At 41.2% G+C, this 24,753-nt stretch overlaps 2 protein-coding genes across 7 annotated transcripts in view; one reads left to right on the forward strand and one right to left on the reverse strand.

Moving 5' to 3' along the window:
* The window catches only part of MPPE1 (metallophosphoesterase 1), a 24,129-nt gene extending 3,829 nt beyond the window's left edge, over positions 1-20,300 (forward strand). Inside the window, exons 2-11 of one of the 4 annotated variants that reach the window (XM_024212576.3) lie at positions 957-1,103; positions 4,171-4,560; positions 8,704-8,812; positions 9,877-9,980; positions 11,714-11,794; positions 15,147-15,255; positions 16,754-16,828; positions 16,930-17,052; positions 17,838-17,978; positions 19,058-20,300. In XM_024212576.3, coding sequence (XP_024068344.1) covers positions 4,280-4,560; positions 8,704-8,812; positions 9,877-9,980; positions 11,714-11,794; positions 15,147-15,255; positions 16,754-16,828; positions 16,930-17,052; positions 17,838-17,978; positions 19,058-19,240 — 1,206 coding nt within the window. In that variant the 5' untranslated portion in view covers positions 957-1,103; positions 4,171-4,279 and the 3' untranslated portion in view covers positions 19,241-20,300. The remainder of the gene's footprint in view (positions 1-956; positions 1,104-4,170; positions 4,561-8,703; positions 8,813-9,876; positions 9,981-11,713; positions 11,795-15,146; positions 15,256-16,753; positions 16,829-16,929; positions 17,053-17,837; positions 17,979-19,057) is intronic. The other 3 variants (XM_024212575.2, XM_026660980.2, XM_024212581.2) reach the window with 3 other exon arrangements.
* A 3-nt stretch (positions 20,301-20,303) lies between these two features.
* The window catches only part of GNAL (G protein subunit alpha L), a 327,850-nt gene continuing 323,400 nt past the window's right edge, over positions 20,304-24,753 (reverse strand). For all 3 annotated transcript variants that reach the window (XM_024212570.2, XM_024212571.2, XM_024212572.2), the window contains one exon: positions 20,304-22,826. In XM_024212570.2, coding sequence (XP_024068338.1) covers positions 22,680-22,826 — 147 coding nt within the window. In that variant the 3' untranslated portion in view covers positions 20,304-22,679. The remainder of the gene's footprint in view (positions 22,827-24,753) is intronic.

The raw sequence follows: 24,753 nt of genomic DNA on the forward strand, positions 1-24,753 counted from the left end.
ATTTTGAAAGTACTGGCATTTCTTCTCCTAAGCAGAAGAAAAGAGCTTCCCCCCAGGTATCCAGGAAAAGGTCCACTCTCAGGCCTTTTTGGATTTTCCTTTACTGTTGTTAGTCCTGGATGCTGCCAGATCTCTCTCTCTCAGGATGGAGAATCCTTTGTTTTGGATTAGGGTTAAGACAGTTTGAAAAAGTAATCTCTAGAAGGAAAGACTTCTTGTGTCACTGAAACTTTGAAATCTCCTGAATTCCCCTTTAAAAACACTGTCGCCCCCAGAGATCTGTTCCTCCTTACTGCATACCTCTAAATGAATTTACCACACTCTTGAGGAAATCTACTAATCTGTTAGGATTTCACACAGTGAAATTAATTGAAGTCAGTAAATCATATTGAATTTGGAATCCTATTAAATTCTGGTGACTGTGCCAGAAAGCAGTCACATTTGCCATAGTGTGTCCTGGGATGATTTGAATGCGAATATATTGGGCTGCTCTCCCTTCCCATCTCAGTGCCTCCTATACATCATTGTTATTTTATTAGTAGTAGTAATAGAATATGTTATGCTTCAAGGGTGAGCTGTACCTTTGACCCCTCACTCCATCTCTTTGTAGACAACGCTTCCAAATGACAGGCCAAGGCCTATACTTCTCTTAGGGTGGAATCCCACAATCCAGCTCACTGCTAGACAGGGTCCCCTGGTCACAGCATCCCAATTCACTAACCATGTGTCCTCAGCAGGGCCAGCTGGGTTTTGGCCCCTGCTATAGACTTCCCTCTGGGAGCCTGTGACCAGTATGAAAGTGAAGTGACAGAATAGCCTCTTCAAAACAAAGTACCCATTTGCATGTTGAAATTAAAGGACACTTGCTGGACAAATTTCCTTTCCCTGATTTTGGTTTTCAGGCCTATTCTAGCAAAGGTTAAATAAAATGGACCAAATTCTGCTCTTGCTTACAGGTATGCTAACTTGCTTCAGTCCACTGGGACCATTCTCTTCTTCTAGCCCACAAACTAGTTTCAGCATTGAGTGACTCCGAGCAACATAAGCGCTCTCTTTGGGCCCCAGTAACTGGAAGTGCACAGTTGTCTGACTCCGATAGTAGGGTGTGTGTTCTAGCCCTTTCTTTGGTTTGCTGTACCCATGTGGCAGCTTAGCTACAGGATGGTGTTAGGGAAAAATGTCATGATCTAGGCTGTAACCCAGTTCCACAATGTGGTTTTATAACTCTGTTGTCCCATTCACACTAGAAATAATAAAACCATATTAGAAATATAACATACAACTGTGGGCTGGTGCAGTTAGAGATTTGTGTAGAAGAGTGCTATGCCAAACTCAGTACTGGAGAGTAGCAAGCAAATAACTGGTTCACTTTATTTTACTAATTTTTATTTCTATAGAATCTTATAGATTCTAGGACTGGAAGGGACCTCGAGAGGTCATCGAGTCCAGTCCCCTGCCCGCATGGCAGGACCAAATACTGTCTAGACCATCCCTGATAGACATTTATCTAACCTACTCTTAAATATCTCCAGAGATGGAGATTCCACAACCTCCCTAGGCAGTTTATTCCAGTGTTTAACCACCCTGACAGTTAGGAACTTTTTCCTAATGTCCAACCTAAACCTCCCTTGCTGCAGTTTAAGCCCATTGCTTCTTGTTCTATCCTTAGAGGCTAAGGTGAACAAGTTTTCTCCCTCCTCCTTATGATACCCTTTTAGATACCTGAAAACTGCTATCATGTCCCCTCTCAGTCTTCTCTTTTCCAAACTAAACAAACCCAATTCTTTCAACCTTCCTTCATAGGTCATGTTCTCAAGACCTTTAATCATTCTTGTTGCTCTTCTCTGGACCCTCTCCAATTTCTCCACATCTTTCTTGAAATGCGGTGCCCAGAACTGGACACAATACTCAAGTTGAGGCCTAACCAGCCCAGAGTAGAGCGGAAGAATGACTTCTCGTGTCTTGCTCACAACACACCTGTTAATACATCCCAGAATCATGTTTGCTTTTTTTGCAACAGCATCACACTGTTGACTCATATTTAGCTTGTGGTCAACTATAACCCCTAGATCCCTTTCTGCTGTACTCCTTCCTAGACAGTCTCTTCCCATTCTGTATGGGTGAAACTGATTGTTCCTTCCTAAGTGGAGCACTTTGCATTTGTCTTTGTTAAACTTCATCCTGTTTACCTCAGACCATTTCTCCAATTTGTCCAGATCATTTTGAATTATGACCCTGTCCTCCAAAGCAGTTGCAATCCCTCCCAGTTTGGTATCATCCGCAAACTTAATATGTCAATATCTAAGTCGTTAATGAAGATATTGAACAGAGCCGGTCCCAAAACAGACCCCTGCGGAACCCCACTTGTTACGACTTTCCAGCAGGATTGGGAACCATTAATAACAACTCTCTGAGTACGGTTATCCAGCCAGTTATGCACCCACCTTATAGTAGCCCCATCTAAATTGTATTTGCCTAGTTTATCGATAAGAATATCATGCAAGACCGTATCAAATGCCTTACTAAAGTCTAGGTATACCACATCCACAGCTTCTCCCTTATCCACAAGGCTCGTTATCCTATCAAAGAAAGCTATCAGATTGGTTTGACACGATTTGTTCTTTACAAATCCATGCTGGCTATTCCCTATCACCTTACCACCTTCCAAGTGTTTGCAGATGATTTCCTTAATTACTTGCTCCATTATCTTCCCTGGCACAGAAGTTAAACTAACTGGTCTGTAGTTTCCTGGGTTGTTTAATTCCCTTTTTATAGATGGGCACTATATTTGCCCTTTGCCAGTCTTCTGGAATCTCTCCCGTCTCCCATGATTTTCCAAAGATAATAGCTAGAGGCTCAGATACCTCCTCTATTAGCTCCTTGAGTATTCTAGGATGCATTTCATCAGGCGCTGGTGACTTGCAGGCATCTAACTTTTCTAAGTGATTTTTAACTTGTTCTTTTTTTATTTTATCTGCTAAACCTACCCCCTTCCCATTAGCATTCACTAGGTTAGGCATTCCTTCAGACTTCTCGGTGAAGACTGAAACAAAGAAGTCATTAAGCATCTCTGCCATTTCCAAGTTTCCTGTTACTGTTTCTCCCTCTTCACTGAGCAATGGGCCTACCCTGTCTTTGGTCTTCCTCTTGCTTTTAATGTATTGATAAAAAGTCGTCTTGTTTCCCTTTATTCCCGTAGCTAATTTGAGCTCATTTTATGCCTTTGCCTTTCTAATCTTGCCCCTGCATTTCTGTGTTGTTTGCCTATATTCATCCTTTGTAATCTGTCCTAGTTTCCATTTTTTATATGACTCCTTTTTATTTTTTAGATCCTGCAAGATCTCGTGGTTAAGCCAAGGCGGTCTTTTGCCACATTTTCTGTCTTTCCTAACCAGCGGAATAGCTTGCTTTTGAGCCCTTAATAGTGTCCCTCTGAAAAACTGCCAGTTCTCCTCAGACGTTTTTCCCCTCGGTCTTGATTTTCATGGGACCTTACCTATCAGCTCTCTGAGCTTACCAAAATCCACCTTCCTGAAATCCATTGTCTCTATTTTGCTGTACTCCATTCTACCCTTCCTTAGAATTTCAAACTCTATGATTTCATGATCACTTTCACGCAAGCTGCCTTCTACTTTCAAATTCTCAATGAGTTCCTCCCTATTTGTTTAAAATCTTGCATCTTAAGATCTCAATAATTTTATAATGAATTTAGCTTTGGAGCAGCTCTGTGGGGAGAGAAGAAGTATGTTACTGAGGTAAAGAGACTTTAAGTCAAATTTTTCCTGAGGTTAATTTTTCCTGTGGTAGAGCCAGAAGCTGTGGCTCTCAGTCCTCTATTGTCTTAGCCACACACCTATTCTTCTTCAGAGCCAGTTTACAATTAGAGGATTGGGGGAAGGAGAGGTGTGGTTTGAGTAGCCTGAGCTTGTAATAAAGACCAGGATGGATTTTCAGATTTCCTAGGCAATAATCTGATTCCTTTGTCTGGGAAAACAACTTTGCCTTTGTGATTCTTGTTTTTAGTTACAGGGCTCCAAGGCTTTCAAAATAATGGTAGTAATTTAATAGGAATTGGGATGTGACTTTTCATCTTGTAAATGAGCTGTACTTGATTATTAATGACTGGAACACTGGGCTTGTAAATATCTTTATTTTATATTGCTTCTGCAGGGATTCTGTACGAATGTGGAGACCATATGAACCTCTGATTGGACCCCACCATTTCCTGTTGTATGAAGGAAGGTGCTTTGCCCCTGGGGAACAACTTCTGTAGGCTGACATGGCAATGATGAGATCCGACTTGGGCATTATGAAGATCCTTCGCTTGAAGAAGAGAGGCTGTTTTCTGCTGAAGCTTTTGTGTCTGGTTGTCTTGGCGTTAATCTTTTGTGAATTCTTAGTTTATTATGTGGTGATATTTCAGTGTCATTGGCCAGAAGTTAAAATAGAAGCTCACAGGAGCAGCAAACAGTCTTCGGCTTCTGTCTTGAAGGCCATGTTTTTATCTGATACCCACCTGCTTGGTGAAATCAAAGGGCATTGGCTAGACAAATTAAGAAGGTAAGAACTGAATTTAGGGAACATGCTGTAACCAATTTTTTAAAGCTTTTTTCAGCATCCATGTATAAGCAGTAGCAAATGTAGTGGCATTTGGGGCAAGTAGCCACTCCGGCTTCTGACTTGCTTATCTGAATTTCGGGGGAAGAAAATAATGGAGGGTTAGGGAATTAGACTGTGTCTCATCAGTGCAGTGTCTGACAGACCCAAGTAGCTAGTATTGCTGTTGTATTGTGCTGCCATAAGCTTCTGAGTGCATTGTCTGGCTCAGAGAATCCTTTTTTTCAGTTTATAATAATACTTATAAATTATACAGTGCTTTACAAAAATGAAGTAGTTAATCTCCACAACACCCCTGCTAGTCAGTAATAGTATCCCCGTTTACAGGGTGTGGGAATTGATAGTAACTCGTCCAGTGTCACACTGAGGGCCATGACTAAAATCAAGCTCTCCCAACCCCATGCCTAATCCACTAAACCACATTGCTTCCCTCTGGTAATCCATAGAGAAGCAGAACTTTTGAAGGAAAGTATCCATTTTTCCATGGCAGGAGCTATGTGACTGAGTGGCATCAAACCCAATCTCTACTGAACATTCTTTTATCTTTTAATAACCATAAATGTATTTAAAGGAAGAATTGAGGAGAGTGAGCTCAAGCCCTGATAATAGACTTGGGTGAGTGAGGTGGGAGTCCCCCTTGCTCCACCCTCCTGAGAGAGAGAGAAACGGTGAATGCTTTTAGATGTAGTGTCCCTTCCTATGTGAGCTTGCATTGTCCAATTGTCCATTGCAGAAACTATCAGAAGCCTGCATCCCAAAAAAGGGGAAAAAATTCATAGGAGTTGTAGACCAAGCTGGATGAACAAGCATCTCAGAGAGGTGATTAAGAAAAAGCAGAAAGCCTACAAGGAATGGAAGATGGGAGGGATCAGCAAGGAAAGCTACCTTATTGAGGTCAGAACATGTAGGGATAAAGTGAGAGAGGCCAAAAGCCATGTAGAGTTGAACCTTGCAAAGGGAATTAAAACCAATAGTAAAAGGTTCTGTAGCCATATAAATAAGAAGAAAACAAAGAAAGAAGTGGGACCGCTAAACACTGAGGATGGAGTGGAGGTTAAGGATAATCTAGGCATGGCCCAATGTCTAAACAAATAATTTGACTCAGTCTTTAATGAGGCTAATGAGGAGCTTAGGGATAATGGCAGGATGACAAATGGGAATGAGGCTATGGAGGTAAATATTACCATATCCGAGGTAGAAGCCGAACTCGAACAGCTTAATGGTACTAAATCAGGGGGCCCAGATAATCTTCATCCAAGAATATTAAAGGAACTGGCACATGAAATTGCAAGCCCATTAGCAAGAATTTTTAATGAATCTGTAAACTCAGGGGTTGTACCATAGAGAATTGCTAACGTAGTTCTTATTTTTAAGAAAGGAAAAAAAAGTGATCCGGGTAACTACAGGCCTGTTAGTTTGACATCTGTAGTATGCAAGGTCTGAGGAAAAAATTTGAAGGAGAAAGTAGTTAAGGACATTGAGGTCAATGGTAATTGGGACAAAATACAACATGGTTTTATAAAAGGTAGCTCATGCCAAACCAACCTGATCTCCTTCTTTGAGAAGGTAACAGATTTTTTAGACAAAGGAAACGCAGTGGATCTAATTTACCTCGATTTCATTAAGGCATTTGATATGGTTCCACATGGGAAATTATTAGTTAAATTGGAAAAGATCGGGACCAATATGAAAATTGAAAGGTGGATAAGGAACTGGTTAAAGGGGAGACTACAACGGGTCATACTGAAAGGTGAACTGTCAGGCTGGAAGGAGGTTACTAGTGGAGTTCCTCAGGGATTGGTTTTGGGACCAATCTTATTTAATCTTTTTATTACTGACCTTGCACACAAAGTGGGAGTGTGCTAATAAAGCTTGCGGATGACACAAAGCTGGGAGGTATTGCCAATACAGAGAAGGACCGGGATATCATACAGGAAGATCTGGATGACCTTGTAAACTGGAGTAATAGTAATAGGATGAAATTTAATAGTGAAAAGTGCAAGGTCATGCATTTAGGGATTAATAACAAGAGTTTTTGTTATAAGCTGGGGACTCATCAGTTGGAAGTAACAGAGGAGAAGAAAGACCTCAGAGTATTGGTTGATCACAGGATGACTATGAGCCGCCAATGTGATATGGCCATTAAAAAAGCTAATGCGGTCTTGGGATGAATTAGGTAAGGTATTTTCAGTAGAGATAAGGAGGTGTTAGTACCGTTATACAAGGCACTGGTGAGACCTCATCTGGAATACTGTGTGCAGTTCTGGTCTCCCATGTTTAAGAAGGATGAATTCAAACTGGAACAGGTACAGAGAAGGGCTACTAGGATGATCCGAGGACTGGAAAACCTGTCTTATGAAAGGAGACTCAAAGAGCGTGGCTTGTTTAGCCTAACCAAAAGAAGGCTGAGGGGAGATATGATTGCTTTTTATAAATACATTAGAGGGATAAATACCAGGGAGGGAGATGAATTATTTAAGCTCAGTACCAATGTGGACACAAGAACAAATGGATATAAACTGGCCATCAGGAAGTTTAGACTTGAAATTAAACGAAGGTTTCTAACCATCAGAGAAGTGAAGTTCTGGAACAGCCTTCCAAGGGGAGTAGTGGGGTCAAAAGACATATCTGGCTTCAAGACTAAGCTTGATAAGTTTATGGAGGGGATGGTATGATGGGATAGCCTAATTTTGGCAATTAGTTGATCTTTGACTATTAGTGGTAGATATGCCCAATGGCCTGTGATGGGATGTTAGATGGGGTGGGATCTGAGTTACTACAGAGAATTCTTTCCTGGGTGTCTGGCTGGTGAGTCTTATCCACATGCTCAGGGTTTAGCTGATCGCCATTTTGGGGGTCGGGAAGGAATTTTCTTCCAGGGCAGATTGGCAGAGGCCCTGGGGTTTTTTCGCTTTCCTCTGCAGCGTGGGGTACGTGTCACTTGCTGGAGGATTCTCTGCACCTTGAAGTCTTTAAACCATGGTTTGAGGACTTCAGTGGCTCAGACATAGGTTAGGGGTTTGTTGCGGGAGTGGGTGGGTGAGATTCTGTGGCCTGCGTTGTGCAGGAGGTCAGACTAGATGATCATAATGGTTCCTTCTGACTTAAAGTCTGTTCATCTAATTAGATGAATTGATAAAGACTTCCTTATTTTTTTACTTCAGCATTGGAAAATTTCATGTGATATTAAGACATCCTATAACACTTTCAGTTATGCGCTCAACCTAGAGAAAAAGCTATTACTAACTAATATGAACTACTAAATACAGGTAGTTATTACATATCGGTATAGGACAGGGATCACATGATATAGTAGTGTAAGTCTAGAATATTTCTGCCAAATTCACTGGTGTTACGTTTATAATCCAGAGCAGAATCTGGCTTATTCTGTGTCCCAGCAGAAACCTTGCTCAGATCACTGCAGGATGAAATTTACTAAAGGAAGACATCCGTAGGGGACTCAAAACAGTGGCTTGATCTTGTATAGCAAAGTTGCTGGCTTACCTATGCACACTAGTGTCAGCTCTATCAACTACCATTTTGACACAATTCATTATAAAGTTTTAACAAAATGGAAATTTGTTACCCAAGTCTAGCAAATAGCAGTATAGTAGTTTACTCATTTTAAATTGGTTTATCTGGAGGTCTAATCTGTGTCATTGGTTAGATTTGTAATGATGATTCAATATCCAGCGTGGGGGTTTGTTCTGAGCAATCAAAACCTTTTGCTGCAGGAACAGATGCATTCGGTCAAGTGTGTGCGATTATTCAACATACTTCCACTGATCAGTTTTTACATACTTTGAAAATAACCCATTAACTTGCGATAAAAGGTTAGTATCAGCACTTTGTCTGGTGTCCCATGAGCTGGTGCTGATCATGGTTTTTGATGTGGGGGAGAGCAGGGAGGTAGCCCAGGAGCTGGTGTTAAACCTGACTTTTTTTAAAATCTAGCTGGGTTTCAGAGTAGCTCTTTCAGTCTTTGAGAGTCTGCTTCACTGTCCTGTCAGGCACAACCTTGTTTAATCAGAGTAAAGGATCAGGCAGTTAAGAGAGTCTATTGATTTGATGCTTCCTGTTTCTTAGGGAATGGCAAATGGAGAGAGCCTTCCAAACTGCCTTGTCATTACTGGAGCCAGATATTGTTTTCATCCTAGGAGACGTCTTTGATGAAGGAAAGTGGAGCTCCTCCCAGGTAAAAGGTCCACATCTACTGATTTTTAGTGTCAGAAAATGCTGAACTGCTTTAAAAGAAATGGGGTTTCCTGGAAATAAGTGGCATGCAGAGCAAGCCAGGCTTTATTTGATTTTCCTCTTCCACAATTGATGTACTGCAGATTTGTAGGCCGTGACTATAATTTCTAGTGTAGTGTGACATAGTCACTGCAAGGCAGTGTGAGTGGAGGGTATATGTGGGCACAAATAAGATCAGGCAGTAGGCATAGTCTTTTGCATTGAGTTGGTCTCCAGCGCCCTACAGTGCAAGGTTAAGAGGAGGTGAATGTGCATGGCTGGGGAGATACGAGTTAAATGTGATCCTCCTCATGCTTATGAAGTATTGAGGCTGTGAAAAGGGGATTAGGTAGATTTCTCCTTCTTTTAGGAGTGGTGCTTCCTAACGATAATCTGGGGAGTAGTATGGAAAAGAGGTAACATTTATAAACGTTTGTGGCCACCACTATGATGCTAGGTGTAAACACTGACAGGCTATTAGCATGAGTGGCCAACAGTCCAAACTTTAAAATGGCAAATGACTAACCCAGCCTTTTACTTTAAAAGGCATTATTGGCCTTCTGAAACCCAAAGAAGTGCATTGCCTAGTGTAATAAAGCTGTTGGCAAATGAATTTTGCAAATATAAACAAGGGAATCAGTCAGGCCTGTGCATTACTGGGTATTAGTGTTTGGGGCTCTGACCTTCCTGATAGCTGGTCAGAAAGTTCTATTTGTGTCCTGTATTCTAAAGCCAGTTCATTGTTGTTGCAATATTAATGACACTAATAGCTGTTTTAATATTGTCCATATTCCAGTCTTAGAAGATATACAGTGGATGCTGCTCTCGTCTTGGTAGTGGTAGTTTCCAGTGGGTTGACTACAAACTGAAATTTGGTGATTCTCCCTGGACTTGATTTTTCCAATAGCTTCTTTCTCCTCTCCCCAAGCCAAACACATAAAACATGAAAATCTCAAGGTGACAGCCTACTGCTAAGTCCTTTCATAGTTGTCTTCAACATCAGCAGTTTTTACAATTTTCCTGCAGGCTTGGGCAGATGATGTCAGGCGGTTTCAGAAAATGTTCCGACATCCAGTTCGCACTGAGCTAATGGTTGTTGTTGGCAACCATGACATTGGCTTTCACTACGAGTAAGTATTTCAGAAAAATTCAGTGCACTGTCAGGTATGAAATGTCAGGATGTAAATAGTGACTCAGTATTGCCAGCCTCAAGAGATCAAATAACATCAGATTGGCCCCAAAGTCAAATGTTGTTTTTTAGTCTGACTTTTGACTTTAACGCCTCTCTACTCCTCTGCCGATGTGTGTGTGAGAGACTTTCAGGTTGAAGGGTCAACCTTTAATACACGCTTCTTTCTGGCTGCTCAGATGGAGCTCCCACTTCCTCTCCCTCAGCCCCTAAGGTAGGGCAGCTGCCATCCATTTCCTATTACTGTCTTACTTTCTCTCCTGCTGGATGAGGGCTATACAATGGAACTGGAAAATGAACATCCAAGAAACACAAAGTACTCTTCTTATTTATCGAGTCCTCCTATTAAGGATTTATGTGAGCGGAAAGATCTTTACATGTACGAATGTCTTTACAGCATCTCCCACCTAGCTAATTACTGCAAAACCCCATGCAGAGCTATCTGTATCTCAGTGCAGTAATTATAAAGACAATCCTTATTTTTTTAAATAATTCACATTGAAAGCATTTCAAAAATAATTTTAAAATCAGACTTTGTTTGCATAACTGTGATCAGCTACATTAATAGATCAATTATCCAATAATTTACAATAAGTTCACCTTGGATTTGTCTGCCCTGGACCTGGCAGCACCTGTTCTCTGACTCCTCTGCCCCCTCCCCTTCCCCCGGGAGGAGTGGCTGCTGTGTAGCTTTTTCCTGACTCCTTCCCTCCACCTACATCTCAAGCACTGACCTGGCACTGGGTTTGTGTGTACTTGGAGAAAAGCTGCTGCTGGGTCCGCAGCAGAGCAAGTACTGGGGTGGGGTTGGGTGTAATGCTGTTGGGCCCCAGACTCAACAGTAGCTTTTTCCTGACTCCTTCTCTCCACCTACATCTTTCTCTGTGCCCTGCTGTCCCAGGACCCTCTCTCTGCTACCACTGAGATAGCGCCAATCCATACATGAAGGCAGGGCTCAGTGGCAAGGGCAGATCTGTTTTTCTCAGTTCCAGAGGCTCTCACTTGAGCTCTGCCTGCGTGACCAGCCCTGAAAATTGTGTGAAAGGAGTGGCTGCTTGGGTCTTTGTGAGAGTACCTCCTGTAGGTATCAAAATCCCATGACTCACCATTAATTCACAGGATTTGGCAGTACTGAATAACTTGGCTTCCATGTGAGTCAGGGTTTTTTTTTATTATCTAGGGCTTTTGTCTTCAAGCATCAGTTAAGAGGGGCTGGGTTGCATGTTTAGAGCCAGACCTTGGATGTAGCTCATGTGCACAGAGTGAGAGTTAGGAGTGCCCTGTAAAGGTGGCTTCAAGGTCACATCATGGTCAAGCTGCTGCTATAACTCACGCTGTGCTGTAGTGACCTAAAAATGCAGCCAAGGTATTGTGGGTATTCTGCCCCATTCCCTACTCTCTCAGCATCAGAGAGGGTGATTTGCATCTGTTGTATTTCACTTTGTGCTTGTATTGGGGGTAATTCTCCCTGGCTTGGTTATGCTTGCTCTGGGGCCAGAATAGACTGAGAGAGGCTGTATCCATCCCATGCAGAATCTCAGTTTTAAGGTCTAATCTGGATCATGGAGCAGTACCTGTTAGGGAATTGCCATTTAAATCTGTAACACAACTATATAAAATTACTTATAATGGCAAGTTTCTGAGCATCATACTACTTTTGTCTTTTAAACACAGAATGACCACTTACAAGTTAAAACGGTTTGCAAAAGTTTTCAACTTCACCTCAGGAAAGCTAATAACCCGGAAGGGGGTAAAGTGAGTATAATGTTTGCCAACATTTTGAGCTTTTTCATTGGTTTTTTTTTTTTAACTTATTTTCTTGAACCCGTTGTAGCGTGTTCTCGTGAATATTTGTTAAACATAAAACATTATTTACTCCCAAGAAACTTGTTTGTAAATACTGTAAAGCTGTGGTCTCCAATCTTTTTATGCACAAGATCACTTTTTGAATTGAAGATCAACCCAGGATCTGCCCCGCCCCACTCACTCCATTTCTCCCTCCCTCCGTTGCTTTCGCTGCCCCACCCTCACTCACTTTCACCGGCCTGGGGCAGGAGGTTGGGATGCGGGAGGGGTTCGGATTGTGGGAGGGGGCTCCGGGCTGAGCCTGGGGCAGGGGGTTGGGGTGCAAGCTCTGGGAGGGAGTTTGAGTGCAGGGCTCATATGGTTACACTGCACCTAATCTCATAGAATCTACTGGACATTTCATGAGTTTTACTTTTTATTAGTGTCATTTTGTGGTTTATAAATCCAAAATCCTTCATGGACTGTCACAAATCAGTGTAACATTCTCAACTGTGGGGTGTGCATTGGCTGAGCCTGGGGCAAGGGGTTGGGGTGCAGGAGAGGGTGAGGGGTGTGGGCTTTGGGAGGGAGTTTGGTGCAGGAGGGGGCTTCGGGCTGGGGTGCAGGAGGGGGTAAGGGCTGTGGGCTTTGGGAGCGAGTTTGGGTGCAGGAGGGGGTTCCGGGTTGTGGTGCAGGAGGGGGTGCAAGGTGCAGGCTTCGGCCAGGAGGTGCTTACCACAGATGGCTCCTGGTTGGCAGCGCAGTGGGGCTCAGGCAGGCTGGCTGCTGGCACATCTCTGCGGCCCCTAGGGGCGAGGGGGACAGCGGGTCTCTGTGCAGTTCCCGACCAATGGGAGCTGCAGGGACGATGCTGGGGGTGGGGGCTGTGTGCGGAGCTGCCCTCCCTGCCCCTCTCCCCGGGGGCCACAGCGATGTGTCAGCAGCCAGCCTGAGCCCCGCTGTGCTGCCGGACTTTTAGTGGTTGGAGATCGCAATCGACTGGCAGAGGCTCCAGGATTGACCAATTGATTGCGATCAATTGGTTGGTGACCACTGCTGTAAAGGGAGCTATTTTGAGCAAAATAGAAAGAAAACAATTCAAAGGATTTAATGGCTGTCATATGTGCTCCCGAGCACAAGAACAGATTTGTGGGGTTTGTGTTCTTTTGCTTCCAACCACTTACGGTGACCACTGGCTGCCAATCTTAAATGTTGAACATTTCACTCAACCACTTTCCTCATTTAAGTATTAACACCAGTGGAATGTCCTCGCTTCTTCAGTGCTTGAAACTCATGCCTTGTTTGTGGAACATGGTAACACAGCACCTGGTCCTGCCACCCTTATTCACATGAGTGACCTCAGCAGAGCTTGGCCCACAATGCGTCTGTTATCTTATTGCCAAGCTTGTTCCCTCCTTTAATTTTATCAGTTGGTTAGAGAAACTGTTGATAGCTCAGTAAATATTTCTATATTTGCTGAGCATGTCCCTGTGTCCTGTGTGCACATACCGTGTAAGGAAGTGCAGTGGGTCCACTGAAAGACATCTTATCAGAATTTTTTTTCAGATAAAGTGAAGGGAAATACATTGTACTCATCTACACTCTGACATGTATATGGTCAGAATATAATAATTCACAAGAATGTAGGAAATAAAGGCTACAAATGTATCACTTAATTTTTTTTTAAACATTAAGCAAGTATTCTAAACAGGCTGGAAGTGCTATATCCCCCTGGAAAGAAAGAAAAAGTGTGCTTCGTGCAGGCTTATGAGAAAATAGACCCCCCTATTTAATACAACCATGTATTACTCAAGTCTGTGACCCTAAACACACATTTCAGCTAACATTTTAAAAATAGTCATTAAACAGGGACTAACATCCTCTCCTTACTCCAGACTGTGTGTATAGTACTCAATTGACCATCTGCTCGTTGAAATGAGTTTGCCTTATTAATACTGCTCGGTAAATGTGTTCTAGAACACTAGTACAACAAGTAGCTATTTAGTGAAAAATGTTGGCTGCAATTTAAGATCTGCTTTTTGCCAGCAACCCTTCCATGATGGAATCTAGCTCACTTTTGTATATAAGCACACCACTGTTCCCTCCTCCTGCATGCTGAGCTGTGAATATGTCCTTTCTCTGTCAGCTAGCGGGCTGTCCTTCTAATATAAAAATAAGTGCCTGTTTATACTTGTGACAGGTAAGAGCCTAGTAGCAAGAAACATTCAGTTTATTTAAAAGCTACAACGAAGGTAGAGTTAGGTTTAAGTACAGTGAAAGCTTCCCTACCCTGCTTTGCCAGAGACCCATGGTTAAGTGAGAGACACTTCTCTTTAGGTGTGAATCAGACTAAGGGCTTGCCTACACAGTGCCAGAAGGATGTGTGTTGTGCTCTAATTGCCCTGCTTCTTGCACACGCTACAGGGCATGTTTTACAAATCACACCCCACCGGTGCACTTTGCTGGCAACCTGTAGACAAGGTCCAGGTTCATTTGTGGGGCCTTCCCTGGGCAGAGGCTGCCAAATGCAGTATAGCTTTGCTTTAACATTGCTCACAAGGCCTCTCTGGCTTCTGAGATACAAGTGCCAAAGCAACTTCTCACCTTCAGATTTCAATGTTATGGATTATTGCATTGCAAGAGGATATAATTTTAAACAATGCCTCACAAATTGTGTGGACATCAGATTCATCACAGCATCTAAACTTTGCTATGCAACCCAACTGACTAGATTAGTGTCTAACAATAAAACAGGTGATCATGGAAAGCTGTGGTAGAATGCAGTATCAGTATTTGAGAAGTATGGCTAGTGTAGCCATTCTCAAACTGTGGGTTGGGACCCCAAAGTGAACAGGGTTGCCAGGGCTGGCTTAGACTTGCTGGGGCCCAGGGCTGAAGCCCGAGCCCCACCACCCAGGGCCGAAGCCAAAGCCCTAGGGCTTCAGCCCTGCGTGGCGAGGCTCAGGTTGCAGGCCCTCCCCTGGGGGGGCTGAAGCCCTTGAGCTTCAGCTTTGGCCCCCCTGTCCAGAGCAGTGGGGCTTGGGCAGGCTCAGGCTTCGGTCCCCTCTCCTGGGGCCGTGAAGTAATTTTTGTTGTTGGAAGGGGGTCGCAGTGCAATAAAGTTTGAGAACCCCTGGTCTAGTGTGTGGCCTAGGCACAGTCGTTACTGAATTTAGTTCGTACACTTTGAGTTTTTTATCTGAATTATGAACTTGTTTGCTTTTTTTTTTTTTTTTTTTAAACAAGGGCTTCATCTCTCACCACTAGTGTCTGGAGACCTAACAGTTGTCCTTTCCCCTATTCCCTCTCTGTTCTCCCCCAGTTTTGTCATGGTGAACAGTGTTGCCCTGGAAGGTGATGGGTGCACTGTCTGCAGCAGGGCAGAGGCAAAGCTCATGAAGCTTTCTCATAAACTGAATTGCTCCCAACAGGTAAGAGTCCAATAGTCCGTTCACTGTAACTGCAGAGTTGGAGTTGCAGATATAGTCCGGCTGGAAGTCAGATTCTTCTCCTTTGAAAAATCTCAGTCTCTAGTTTGTGTTTTGTCCTTCCTCACATAGTGCTCTGGCCTTGTCTCCTTGATCATTCTTACCTCCATATTCAGGGTGGATTTCAGTGTGCATGTTGCTGACTCCCTCTGCCCCGGTCTTTCTGCTAACTTCAGAAAGACCGGGGCACGGGTCTTTTACCTCCTATAATCTTGTCCGGTCTGTGATCTCTGTCAGCAAAATCCTGTAGCCCTTTTCTCTGCCACATGTAATATCACTTACTCTGGTCTCTGCTCTTGTAAGGGAGCCTGCATAGTCTAATGGATAGGCAGTCTGGAGACCTGGATTTTGTTCCTCACTTTGCCACTGACCTGCAAGTCACTTCATCTCAGTTTCCCCATCTGTAAAATTGTTAATGGTTATTCTCCTTTGTAAAGCACTCGAGATCTAAGTATTATTCTTACATGGACAGGGCCTTTTTCTATCTACCTTTTGCCTGTCATGTCTCCTCCTAACCTGAACTCTCATGCTGCTTTTCAAATGTATTCTTTTTAAACACTCCTCCGTCTTGACCAAATTAATTTGTGAATTTACCTTAACTTCCGTCCACTACATCAATAAAATTTCTCTTAAGTAAAAAGAGTATCAAACCACCCCATTTCCTCATTCCCTTCTTAATGGAAACCTTTGTATCCTTGATGGTGAATTTTACTTTCATCCCATATCTCCTGGATCTGCAGACTTGCATGTTGCCATTATCTGTCCAGCGCGGTCTCTGAATACTACTAATTTGATTCCCACCGCTGCTGAAATCTTCAAGCATGCTTTCATATCCTCTTGCCTTCTCTATAGCTATTCCAGTTTTCTATGGTTCAGCATGTTCTGTAAAGTGTTGCTGCCACCTTCTGATATATACAGAGAGAGTGCAATTGCATCCATGACATCCTCGAACAATTTCACTAGCTCCTTGTTCATTAAAGTCCAGTTCTAAATTGGCAGTCTTGATTTTTAAAACACTTCATGAACTTGCTTCAGGCTTCTGTTCACGTAGTTCCATCCTCTTCTCTATACCTTCACAATCTGCTCTCTGTGAGATGTGCTCTGAATCACCTGCCATTTGGAACAGACGTCCTACACAGCACCAGCTCTCTTCAAATCATTCCCATCATACAGCTTTTCTCCCTTACCTATACCTCTTAATTTCTATCCTCTGATTTTACTCTGTAAGGCCTCATATGATTAGTTTCTCTGGTAGACACTGTAAACAAGTACTTTTGCAATAATCCTTATACAATGCTAGTGTTTTTTTTTTTTTTTTTTGAGGAAAATATCTTACATGGTCTTCAAGTTTGCATTTCTGTCCTGGCCCTCCAAGCACATAATAAATACAGAACTAGTGCTGCACAGACACGATTATGTTTGTCTGGCTTGATTTTATTAGCAGGAACAGAATCATTCCAACAAAAGGTGCAGTGGTGTGGAACAGCTTCCAGCTTCAGAACCAATCCTTTTACAGGTGTGTTGGAGATTAGGTGGGCAGGATTTCACCATATTTATCAACATTTTATAAAAGGCTGCATTAGCTAACAACTGGCTCTTGCTTTGAATCCCTGTCAGCATTACCCTCTTTACAGAAGAAGTGACGCTGAATGTACTGGAGAAGATTCTGCTCTTCCAGAGGAAAAGAACATCCCATTTAAAGAAAAGTATGATGTACTTTCTAGAGAGGCTTCACAAAAGGTTTGGTAATTTAACAACTTTATTTAATATCACAGTAACTTTACAGCGCTTCCTGAAATCCTTAATTATGTATATAATATTGGAAAAAGCAAATGCTAGCTGAGATAAGCTCCTCCTGGTTTAGTGAGGCCTGGGGGAGACTGCTGATAGACCTGCTGGGCTCTACATGGTAAGTCCAGGGAGACACAGTCTGCTGCAGAGCATTTATCCTCAGTGTAGCATTTTGTACTATATGTAAAGTTTTAGAGTATATGGGTTACCCATTTTTAGTAGGACTAATAGAAAAAGTCAGTGATCTTGTCCAGTGCTCTAAAAACATTACTTTCACTGAATTACTGATGATAAACAGAACATTCCCAATAGATTAAATGGGCAACAGAGATTTTTTCCTACAGCAGAAATGTATATGCTCAAGTTTGAGGGCAGATCACCTCCAAATCAGTGCTACTCTTCATTTAAGACCCAGGTTTTCTATTTGTGCTAAAGACTTGATACTGAGTGTTGTTCAAATTCATAAGCAATTTACCTACTATAGTAAAATGTTACAAAATACCACCCTGTTTTTATGACAAAGGTCAAATAGGGTGATTTACTATTAAAATATGACTATTGTATTAGTGGAAGACACGAGGATTTCACAAAATACTCTGCAAAAATAGTAGCCCAAGTAAAAATATGGAAGGAGAGCCCGTTGGAAGCAAAACTAGATATTAAACTGTGTGATGACTTTAAACAAATTCAAATTAACCTTTCATGTTTGTAATTTTGTACTGTTTCCAATATAGCTGTTATGGTGGTTTCATCCCCGTTTGATTCTGAGTGGCCATACCCACAGTGCATGTGAAGTGTTGCATAATGGGAAGATTCCAGAAATCAGTGTCCCATCATTTAGTTGGAGGAACAGAAACAACCCTAGTTTCATCATGGTAAATTTAAAGATTTTTATTTTTGTCAGGTAACTTTCATAAATATAAATCAACATGGCAATCAGCTATTTATTAAACTGCTGCTACCTGTTTGTTTTGTTTAAAAAGGCAGAACACCCACTCTCCCTCAAAACCCAACATTTACTTAATACACTGCATCCACTTTATAAAGCACATCAGGGGAGCCACACAGGTTGTGTGGTACGAGGAAGTGCTGTTAAAGGTCTAGTTTGTATATTCGTAAAAACCATGTGTAACAGAGTTTCTTATAAAGAGGGTGCAGGGTAAACTATTGACTTGTAAAAAAAAAATCATCAGTACCATGCACCGAACAGTAAAAAGGCTAGTTTTGCTTAGCTGATTTATCTACTATGAAAATAAGACCATATCTATCTCAGATTTCTACATGGCTTTCTTGCCTGTCAGACTCACCTATTAACCACTTCAGAGAGGGCAAGTTTTCATTTGTCTTCTGATAATCTGCCTCATTAGTTTCAATTCACATGTTTTCTAATTTCACTTAGAATGTTGGTTAAGCTCCATCAGATAGTTCCAATCTTCTTTATTATGTACCACGTAGAGATGGAGAAAACAACCAGTTCTACAATAATTCAAGCTTTTGAAAAGTTCTGTTTTAAATAGCAAAACCTACAATCAGTTTTTTTTACTTTTCAGCATCTTGTGACATGGGGAAAAGAAACTCAAATCTCATTACTCTTTGGTTTACACTCTTTAGTCCATAGACAACACCACCAAGTCCCTTCTCAATCCATGTATTTTATTTAACTGTTGGCATGTTTCTTTTGCTAAGTAGTCCTGCTTTTACCAGCTGCTACCTATCCAATCAAGTGCTTGTGCCTATTCTATTTTCCTTAAAGTGGTTGCTATCAAACCATGCACATTACCTTTGCAACATGTCTAGTCTCCAGTGCTATAGGGTGTGGACTGACTGCATGGCATTGGTACTATATTAGTCCAGGTTCTGCAACCTAATGTAGAACTTAAACATCACAGCTGTTTTTGATGTAGACTCACTAAACCTATACCCAACCACATGATGGTCTTTCTTTCTTTTTCAGGGCAGCATAACACCAACCGACTTCTCCCTCTACAAGTGTTTCCTTCCACTTGAGAGCAGAGTTGTTACTATATACTGTATAGCAGGGGCTCTACTCGGGGTACTGATACTAGCTCATCTTCAACTTCTCAATCCACCTTTTTATTTTGCTCAGCACTTAATCAGGAAGCATAAAGCAGTATGAAGAGCCAGACAGCTGCATTCAGTCACTGAAATACCAAAGCTGAGAACAGTCAAACATCAGACTATATTCATGCCAGCAAATGACCTAATTGGATTGTTAATCCGAAGGCAGGTCGCATTTACACATACCATAGAAATCCTACACAGTTGATATGACTACTACAGGATAAATAATTAACTGAAATGAACTGTTTTCATGCTGTACAAAAATACAGTATTCTACAATCAAATGAGTCCATTTCCTTGCTATAATTTTTGTATCAAATATGTATACTAAAAGTTTGTAACTGTACATTATGTAAATCCTACAGCCTCTGCACTAGAATGTCCTACCTGGGAGGAGGCATAGTCTTTCAAGCTGGAACCATCACTGTATGTTTTATTGCTACATGCCCTTCTAATGTGATACTTCTGTTTCTTAATGTCAGCAGGAGATAGATACATCAGTGGATTTCCTTAGCATTCCTAAGCTGTCACACACAAAAAACTGTTGTTTGGGAGAAATCCCTGCTGCGTTAGTAGTTGTAGATTGTAATCCCCTGTCTGCCAGACCATCTTTCCACCCCTCCAGGGTCTACTTGCCAAAACACTTCAGCCCTTCCAAAAATTTGGGTGGAACCTCTCACGCTGCTCTTTTTAATAAAATGTGCTATGATAATCTTAAACTACAGGGCCCTATTGCACCCTATAGGTCAATGTGGAGAGGTTTTCCCCAACAAAGGAGGTCAGATACTGCTGCAGTAACATTTTCCCATAGTTTCATGGTGGAGGACCAGGTGCACATTATGCCCCTGTAGGATTCCAAAAGAATGTTAACAAAACTTGGTTATATTAATGCAGAGCCAGCTTTGGGCTGTAATGTCAACTTTAATGGAGTTTTGGGGATTGCTTTGTAGGGGAAAGCTGTAGCAGCAGAGCTCCATTGGAGCCACAGCAATCCTCAGAGCTGGCGTAGTTGAGGCTCTCTGCCTCTGGGTCGCTAGATTGCAAAAATCTAGAAGCCAGAATCCCTGCTGCTTTATGGGGACAGGATAGACAAATACAATTACAAGAAAAACCATAAGGAACCGTTTGCCTTTTGGTGCTCCTGCAGAGGCAGGGGTTTTTAGTCTACAGGGGTGGTTTGTTTTGCCTACCTTACCTTTCAAGTGGGAATGAGTAATAAAAGAAAGTTTGCATGTTTCTAAAATAATTTTGGAAGGGGAGGTGTGAGAATCTATGCATAACCGGCAGTGGTAGATTTAGGGAATTATACCTATTACTAGCTAACCCCTGCCTTTCACTTTCTAGGAAATACATAACTGAATTGCAAATATAGAAATATCAAGACTATACATCCTACTAGCAATTTCACTTGGAAGGATAATCTTACAAAGATACTGTACTGTCTCTAAAATTATCCTATTTTAAAATAAAATTACTAAATTTCTCTAATTTAATTTTAAGTAAAAGAGGACTGGGTTTATAAATAACATGAATCATGGCTGTATTATAAAAATCTGATTCATATTGTGTTCCTGAAAACAAAAATTCAGATCTTAATTTGTCCCTAAAATTTAAAACAAAGGATGGAGATAGTCCAAGGAGTGATTAAACAATCTATGAAGTAATGTAGGCTAACACTTCTCTAGGTTTCTGTTATTGCAACTGTAATTTTAGACATTTGTACAGGTTATCTTGGACACAGGAAAAGTATATACTCACAGAGACATAAAACACCTATGTATAAAATATAAAGCAGTGTTATAGTTACTAAAAAGGACATGCCTTATTGCTACAGCAATTCTTGCTTTTTATATATTGTACTGTACCACAACTTGTTTTGAGAATGTCATTTGCATAAATTATTCAAGTTTGAGAAATATTCACACAGTTTGATTCTACAATATTTAAAATAAAACAATTTTCTAATGTCTCTTTATTAAAAGAGAAATAAAAATGTCATCTTGTAATTCTCTTAGGCCAGACACAAGGGTTTATACCTCCTCTTCCCCCCCACCCCCCTTCTTGCTATTTACTTGCACAATGAAAGCTGCTGTTGGTACAAAGATTGACGAGCTCTATATAATGGTGCTTTACACATTCACAATCGGCCTGTGCAATTGTGACGTACTATGAATGACCAAAGAATTACTAAACATATTTCTAAAGTTAAAGGAAAAAAAATCCTTGATTCCCATTAAAACAACACCAGGTTGCAATTTGGACACTTGAATGAATTCCAATGTTTTAAAGCTGAGATTTCAAAAGAGAAAGGCATGTTGCTGCAACATCCGGTGACTGTAATACCTTACTTGAAAAGGTAAGTGGTTAATTTGCATAATTTATATTTTTTATACTAAAGAGCATTGTTTTTATATAAACCAGAAAAAAATCCCTAAACTCTACAGATAAAGTTCTTACCTCCAGTCTCTGCTGCAGGTAAGGTTGACATCAAGCTGTACAGCGCAATCAAAAACATACTTACATCTTAGCTCATTTTACAGGTACAGCCATAATCAAGGCACAAAGATCTTCTACAAGTATTTTTCTTCAATAAAGTTGTACAAAATAATATTACATTTTACAGTCTGTACAATATAATAAACCAGCAGTAAAACAAAAAAATATATATATAGGGAGAGGACTGTTGTCCAAGAATGATCTAAACTAAACGGATCATTTGTGGACAGAACAAATAACGTAAGTGAGGGTGGTACATTTTCTGCCTAGATGCAACAGGCTGAAAAAGTAGCTATAATTCAAATGCCTGAGGTGTGTAGAGGCACTTAGCCCCAAAACCCCAGAAAAATTGCTTATCTTCACCATGCCTCTCATTATCTACTCTACTTCCTGTGCCAGTAACGGCTTAAAAGAGGAGGTCACTTTATCAGTTGACCTGCAACTCAATAATGCTAAAAACTGTGACAGAGTAATAAATATTGTGGTGCTGCTACATTGTGTGTATACTTCCTCAACAGTATTTAATAACCTGATACAAAGTGCATTATTCTTTTTTCAACCATCAAGTACTCTTAATATCATGTTAAAAAAGGGACCCACACAAGGATAGGTATGACTTTAGTGTCATCCAGCTGACATACTAGTTTGAACTAACATAACCTGCTGGAAAAAATTTAGCAGGTTATGTTCAATTAGCAAAAACAAAACCCAAAAAACAAAATACACCTCTAAAGCAACAGAGGTAGCCAAAGGGCTTAGTGGAATGACAAAGAAGTGGCATATCAAAATAAAGCACACAAATAGTCCCAAAAAGCATGGCGGAAAAGAAACCCAAACTTGCTGCAAACCAGCTCAAAGGCTAAATAATTAAGGTAAACAACCTGAAAAGACTGACATTTCTGTAGTATTTTCTTCCACCCTGTGTGGCATAGTATAGAGAGAGAGCAAGAGAGTAAGGAGCTAAGTATTTAAAACCACAGGCTCCACGGTGATCCCAATCACAAGAGTTCATACTGGCGAAGATGCATTCTCTGAATGATGTCTCGACAATCGTTGAACACTCTGCGGATGTTTTCTGTGTCCACTGCACATGTGAAATGTGGGTAGCAGTAATGCCTGCCATCTCCACTTGCTGTACTTATCCTCTGCAGAAAAGGAAGAGAACATATTGAAGACTGATTGCTCAGGGGTCTGTCAGCTCATTACAGGGGAATTACATCCCAAACATGTGCCCACTTGTAAGATTAGCTGTTTGGAGAGCAAGAGCCCAGTTTTCAGCACTGCCAGTTTGACTATCCAAATGCAAATGCTGGATGTGCCTATGCCTTCCAAAGATATGCCTGTGTTTTCATACGATACACACTGAAGAAATGTATTAAGTAGGTTAGATTATAATCAAACATGCATATAAACACATTTAGCCCTTTAACAGGTCAGCTGCTGGCAATCTAGTGAAAAAGCCCCCGTTTAAGTTGACTTTCAATTCTTAGATACTCATGTTAAGAAGTTTTATAACCCAGGCCACTTCAACTGCTTTAGGCAGTAGCAGATTAGATAGCCATTTAGGAGCCTTGCCTGTGGATCTAGAGGCGTTGTTCAGTGATTAGACATAGAAAACCCAAGGTTAGACAAAGAAAATGATATATAAGTGGGGTCTGTGAAGACAGATAGCAATGCCTGGGTATCTTTAAGCTACAATACCTTGCTCTTGCACTTCAGATGAAATTATATCAAAAAAATTTTTTTTTAAAAAATGCTCCATTTCTTGCCCACAAGCCTAGGTAGCTTTACATTCTCTGAAGCAGCAAATCATGGGATTCTAAGAGGGCTTGTTTTAACAGCCTTACTGACTGAGCATGTGAAAAATCTCATAGTTTATGAAGTTTTACATTATACAGATCCTTTGACTTGGACATTTATGTTTAGACATGCTAGAAGCTACTACTTTTCAGCATCTATGTATATGTAAGATAGAACCTTTCACTCCTAGGTCAATAGTTCAAATTATTATTGTTAAGCACCAACCCTGTGATCAGCCCCATATGAACACAGAGGAATCCTGGACTGGTTTTAAAGCTTAGATGACTGAACTGGTCCTGTCTGACAGTTAATAGAACTCACTGCCAGCTAACAGCTGCAGTCAATACTGGCTGGTTTTATAGTATGGGCCATCTACTAGGTGCTAGACTACGACCATCACAATTGGTACTCTGGTTGACACTCAGCAAGAGAGACCAGGGAGTGAATGGGCATGAAAACTAAGCTACACTTTCCCCCTAAAAGTTACATCTACAGAACATCAAAAGGCTAGCGTGGGGAAATTTGCATTCCCTGTGACAACTAGCAAGGGGAGTGGCTCACAATCCATCCCACTACCACTGCCCCTAGAGACCAAAATACTCCCGTTTTGCACTAGGAAACAAGAGACCCAGGAATGAGATCAGAGGGTAACTTTAAAGAATAATCATTTCAACTCATGGTATATTTTAATGTTACTATATGCAAAATAATCATGCGCTACCAGGAGACCTAATTAGTATTTCCAATTTATGAGTTGGGTAAACCAGGTAAAATATAAACAGAAAGTTTTAACAGAATATTAAGCACAGTATTATAAGGTTAAAATACCATTGAATACCCAGTATAACTGCATGAAGGGTATCTTGTAAGAGCTGCTATGTTATATATTATATGTACATACTCATATATAACCTGTACTGTTAATAACCAAATACTGCATTCTGTAATGCATCTGTCCCAGGAATTATTTTTCTTTTTTGGTGCCACCAAGTGGCAATACTGTGAAATTTTGTTTTAAATCAGCAATGTAGCTTGTCTACATGAATATACAGTATGCATCAAGCTGGGGTGTGAACACTAGCTTGCTGTGGAGTTGCTGTGTGCATCATACATGTCATGTACAGCTTTATGATAATAACAAAGAACAGAACTCATCCCTCCTACTTCAAAAGCACGGGGCCCTGCTATTTGAGCGACAGAGAATCTCCATTAGCTGCTTATCATACACAGCCAATTTCTGATTCCACCAAGTGAAGTACAAAGTAGCCAGTT

This window comes from Terrapene carolina, unplaced genomic scaffold (assembly GCF_002925995.2).
Source record: "Terrapene carolina triunguis isolate 2854851 unplaced genomic scaffold, T_m_triunguis-2.0 Scaffold58, whole genome shotgun sequence".
Classification (NCBI taxonomy): domain Eukaryota; kingdom Metazoa; phylum Chordata; order Testudines; family Emydidae; genus Terrapene; species Terrapene triunguis.